Source organism: Arachis stenosperma, chromosome 8 (assembly GCF_014773155.1).
Source record: "Arachis stenosperma cultivar V10309 chromosome 8, arast.V10309.gnm1.PFL2, whole genome shotgun sequence".
Lineage (NCBI taxonomy): Eukaryota > Viridiplantae > Streptophyta > Magnoliopsida > Fabales > Fabaceae > Arachis > Arachis stenosperma.
In genome coordinates this window covers 42,677,699-42,682,978 of record NC_080384.1, presented here as the reverse complement: position 1 = coordinate 42,682,978, position 5,280 = coordinate 42,677,699, and the positions used below count along the sequence as shown (strand labels likewise).

General features: G+C 26.7%; 1 protein-coding gene across 1 annotated transcript; it reads left to right on the top strand.

Moving 5' to 3' along the window:
• The first annotated feature begins 2,774 nt into the window (after positions 1 to 2,774).
• On the top strand, positions 2,775 to 5,280 carry LOC130945654 (cytochrome P450 71A1-like). Its single transcript, XM_057874356.1, has 2 exons — positions 2,775 to 3,811; positions 4,442 to 5,280. Exons 1-2 carry the CDS (start codon positions 2,777 to 2,779, stop codon positions 5,042 to 5,044), a joined length of 1,638 nt encoding a protein of 545 aa, XP_057730339.1. The 5' UTR covers positions 2,775 to 2,776; the 3' UTR covers positions 5,045 to 5,280.

Below are 5,280 nucleotides of genomic sequence, written 5' to 3'. Positions count from 1 at the left end.
ATTCATTCAATTAAATAAGATTACAATACAGTATAAATATGTTCATTCAAGTCTAACATGAGAAGCAATGCTCCTAAAAGAAGAATTAAGAGCAACAGAAAGAGAAAAAGAAGGAAAGAAAGAAAGAAGAATAATAAGAAGCAAAAGAAAAAAAATGCAGCATTAAAGAAGATATTTCTGTATTTTGCAATAAAATTTTGGTGCTATTGTTTCGATAACTTCTACACAGTTAAAAACTCTCTTTTCTCCTCCTCATCTTCTGTTTCTTCTTCTTCTTTTTTATCTTTTTTTTTTCATTTTCTTCTTTTTATTTCATTCTCTCATAATTCTTTTTGTTTCACTTTTTGAGAGGAATAAAATAAAAAAAAAAGAAAAAAAAATTAAACAAAAAAAATAATTGTAATAACACATAAGAAAGAGAATAAAAAATAAATAAATAAATAAAACACAGCAACACTAATAGAAGAAGCTAATAAGGAGGAGGCGACGGAAATAACACACGATGAAAGAAGCTGATTTCATGCACTAGTTGAGGGAGTGGATTTTGTTAGATTTAAGCCAATTTTATTAAATTTGGTTGTCAAAAAGGCTTAAATTTATAACGAAATTTTTTTTATATAGCCATGACATCTGGACCACATATATCATTCTGCATAATCGGTTTTGTAAAAAAAAAAATAATTAAAAATATGTTAATAATCAATAATAAAAATTTGACGCATCTAAGAATTAAAAATTACATGTTCAAAATTTAAAAATTAGACATAAAAATTTAAATTAATTATTGTTTAATTTTTATTATTTCTCCATATTTTACTATTATCTGATTCTGCAATGATATATAATGTAGCGAAACTTTTGTTGTGCAAAAGTAGTAGTGTAGTTACTAAAATGGGATTAGTTAATCTTTAATGTTTTTTAATAAATAAAACGTAGTAAGTAGCAAATAAAGCAAAGGAAGCTATAGCACTCGAGATAGCTAGCTAAAAAAAGGATAAATAGATATTTAACCAAAACATCGGTACCTAATTAAAATTAAATATTTATAACTTTTCGAATATTATAAAAATGAAACACACAAGTTGACGCGAGAGCAAGGAAGATTAATAGGTTAAGTAGTATATTCGTTATTGTAATAAAAGAAATATAAATTCCATATTATTTAGGATAATAAATTTTATATTATGTATTAGTCTCGTTAAATTATGATGACTTTTTCTTTTTCTCTAATATAAATAACTCAGGTATTTATCTTTGATTATGAAGTGAAATTTATTTAAATATGATAAAGTTTTGTACTTATTTTTTTTAGCTTTCTTAAAAATAAAAGATTTATTTTATATTATTGGCTTGACTAACTAAAGTAAATTTATGGTTATCTTTTTCATAATGAATTGTTAATCTCGCTAAAATTAATGACTCAAAAGACGTGTCAACCTTAATTATAGTGTTATATCAACACTTAAGAAAAATGATTATGCTATATGTATATTAAAATTAGTTATTAGTATATATATTATAATATAAAATATATATTAAAAATAAATTACACAACACATGTATATATATAAATATATAATGATTAATTTTAATGACTAATTTAAATATACAGATAATATTTTTATATCTATACAAACTGTGAATATTAAAATAAGAACAATGTTATATGATTAGTAAATATATTATTATTTTTTGTCAATATTTAATCAATAATAATTTATATGTACCTATATTTATAAGAATTTTGCACACAAAAATATATAATTTATACATATATTTATTAAAATTTTATACTTACACACATAAAATATTATATTTTGTACTTATATTTTTTAAAATTTATATACATAAATTAATAAAATTTATTTATTAAAATTAATTTAATATTATGCTGATTAAATAATATCCTAAAATATTAAAAATTACTTATTCAAAAGTTTTTTTTTAAAAATAAAAACTTTTAATTTTGATACCCTAAAAATAAAATAAAAGGTATAAAGACAAGTAAAATAAAAAAGTAAATATTTTATAAAATTAAAAAATTATTTAAATTCTTTAAAAAAACGTACAGCGTCGTTATTTATATAGTCCACTAATAAAGTTAAAAGTTCAAACAAGAACCACGAGGACAATAAAAAAAATTGGATGAAAATTCATGTATAATTATTATTAAATGGAGTTGATAGTTAAAAATTATTTGATTATAATATAATAAAATATATTAATAAATTATTTAATAATTTTTAATTATTATTTTTAATTAAAAAAATTGTATATAAATTTTTACTATAATAAATATCCATGTATAATTATCTTAAAATTTATAGTTAAAAATTATTATTAGATAATAATTTAATCAAATTTATTAATCTATGGAATAATTTTTAAATATCAATTTTATATAGAAACAAATATATGCTAGTCTCTTTTTTTTATTGATGAATTCCGCTAGAGAGATAATGAACTATTTATACAATGTGTACAATGGGCTATTGAGTTACAAAATGAACATCTTTTATACTAACCATCTGAGTACTAGGGATAATAAACATCTTCCCAAAAGATTAAATTAATTTTGGAGTTCACTAAGGATCGAGCTCTTGACCTTTCAAATCTAGCGCTCTAATATCATGTTATGATACATGAAAAAAGATAAAACTAATGATTATATCTCTAATACTCCATAAATCTCCGTTGTACAAGTATTTAATTGGCTATTCGTACTTTTCCTTTATTGATATATATACATGGAGAGTTCCGGCACGTGGTTTAATGTATGTATATGAAACCGGAGATTGAGGAAGAAAGAAGAAGGAAGCTAAGAATGGCAACTATTGTATCCATTCTAAAACAATTCCCATGTGATAAGTTTAACTCAACCCTCTACCTTTCAATAATAGTTGCCATCATTATTAGCATCCTTCTTGTGATTAATCTAACCATCACAAGAAGAAGCAAATCCATTATTAATCTTCCACCATCACCACCAAAGTTACCATTCATTGGAAACCTTCACCAACTAGGAACATTGCCACACCGTTCTTTCCAAGAACTCTCCAACAAGCATGGCCCTCTCATGTTCCTTCAGTTAGGGCAAATCCCAACATTAGTGGTGTCATCTGCAGATTTGGCCAAGGAAATCTTCAAAAACCATGATCTTGTTTTTGCGAGCCGCCCTCCAACGACGGCCGGAAATATCTTTCTCTATGGCTGCAAAGACATAGCGTTTGCGCCCTGCGACGAAGCATGGAGACAGAAAAAAAAAGTTTGTGTTGTTAAACTTCTAAGTCCCAAAAAAGTTAAATCGTTTCTCCCTGTAAGACAACATGAGGTTGCAAAACTTGTTGATACCATCCAAGAAGCGTGCTCAAGAGAAGTCTCATCATCATCTTGTGTGATTAATCTTAGTGAGTTGTTGGTTGCTACATCGTTCAACATCGTTTCAAGATGTGTTCTTGGACAAGACTTTGATTTCTCAGAAGTTAGTGGTCATGGAAGCTTTGGAGAGCTTAGCAGGAAGTTGCTGAGGCAATTCACTGAGTTTTGTGTTGGTGATTTCTTCCCTTCATTGGGTTGGGTTGATGATTTTAGAGGCTTGACTTCCAAGTTTAATGCCACTTCTGTAGCAGTAGATGCTTTCATGGAAGGAGTAATTGAAGAACACAAGAAAAATAAGACGAACAATGATGATGATGATGATGATGATGATGATGATAGTAACAAAGACTTTGTGGCTATACTTCTTCATCTTCAAGAGAAGGGTATGCTTGAATTTGAGTTCACTAGAGAAGATCTCAAAGCAATCCTAGTGGTTTGTTTCTTCTATCTTCCCTTCTCATAATATATAGAATGACTCATTTTGTGTTTTTAATTTGGGATGTTTTTGAAAGTAAACTTTTGTAAAATTGAATAAATTTTGAATTAATTATTTTACTTGAAGTAAATTATAGAAAAATACTAGGAGCCATCAAAGTCATATATACTTTAGAGTATATTATTTATCGTTAATATTTGGAACGTAAGTTCTATATATATACAATATTATTATGAAGAGTGTTAGGGGATCAGCAATTTTTGTGTTTTATAACCATCAATTGGTTATCAATAATATTTTTAATGGTGTGAAATTAAATATAATGGTATGCAATCATTTAATTTTCTTTTGATGGTTAAATATTGGCCAACTTTTTAAAAAATTGCTGGTACTGAGACTTTCCTTATAATGTTTACTTTAGAATATATTAACATACTTTAGAGTATATTATTAATACTTTATATTGACATTTGATCTTATTTTATGTACGCTATATTATTATAATGTACTTTATCATCCATAAATTTGTTCTGTTGTTCACCTTACTCTTTAAACTCTTATTTTTAATAGATATTTAGTCATCAGTAGCATATTTTTTTAACCCATTATTTCATTTGGTTAATGTAGGACATGTTTCTTGGAGCAACTGATTCTAGCTCCACCACTTTAGAGTGGACTTTTTCTGAACTCCTTAAGAAGCCAAGTACCATGAAGAAAGTTCAAGAAGAGGTAAGACAAGTTGTGGGGAACAAATCAATGATAGATGAAAATGACATAAATCAAATGAAGTATTTGAAGTGTGTGATCAAAGAAGCTCTTAGGCTACACCCACCTCTTCCTATCTTAGTCCCTAGACAAACAACATCAAATTCAAAAATAAAAGGGTATGATATTCCTTCAAAAACAACTGTTTATTTGAATGTTTGGGCAATTCATAGGGACCCTGAATTATGGAAGGATCCTGAAGAATTCATTCCAGAAAGATTTGAAAGTAACCAAATTGATTTCAAAGGACAAGATTTTCAATATATCCCTTTTGGATCCGGAAGAAGGGGTTGTCCTGGAATGTCATTTGGACTTGCTTCTACGGAATATATTCTTGCTAATCTTTTATATTGGTTTGATTGGAAGCTGCCTATAAATGAAGACATAGACATGACTGAAATGTCTGGAATCACTGTTAGCAAGAAAGTACCACTTCATCTTGAAGTCATAATGATGGCCAATTAGATATATAATTGTTTATGTTTTTTTTATTAAGTTAAATTTTTATGATAACTGATTTTATGATATTCGCATCTTTATGACCTGAAAATTTAAAGCTTGATGTATTTGTGATTATTAGGGTCCTTGATTTCAAGATTTTACTTCACCTTATCTATAGTGGAACTTTGTTACATGTATGTAATAAGGTTTCTTTATCTTGTAATGGGTGGTGGAACTTATTAATAAGAAAACATGATATT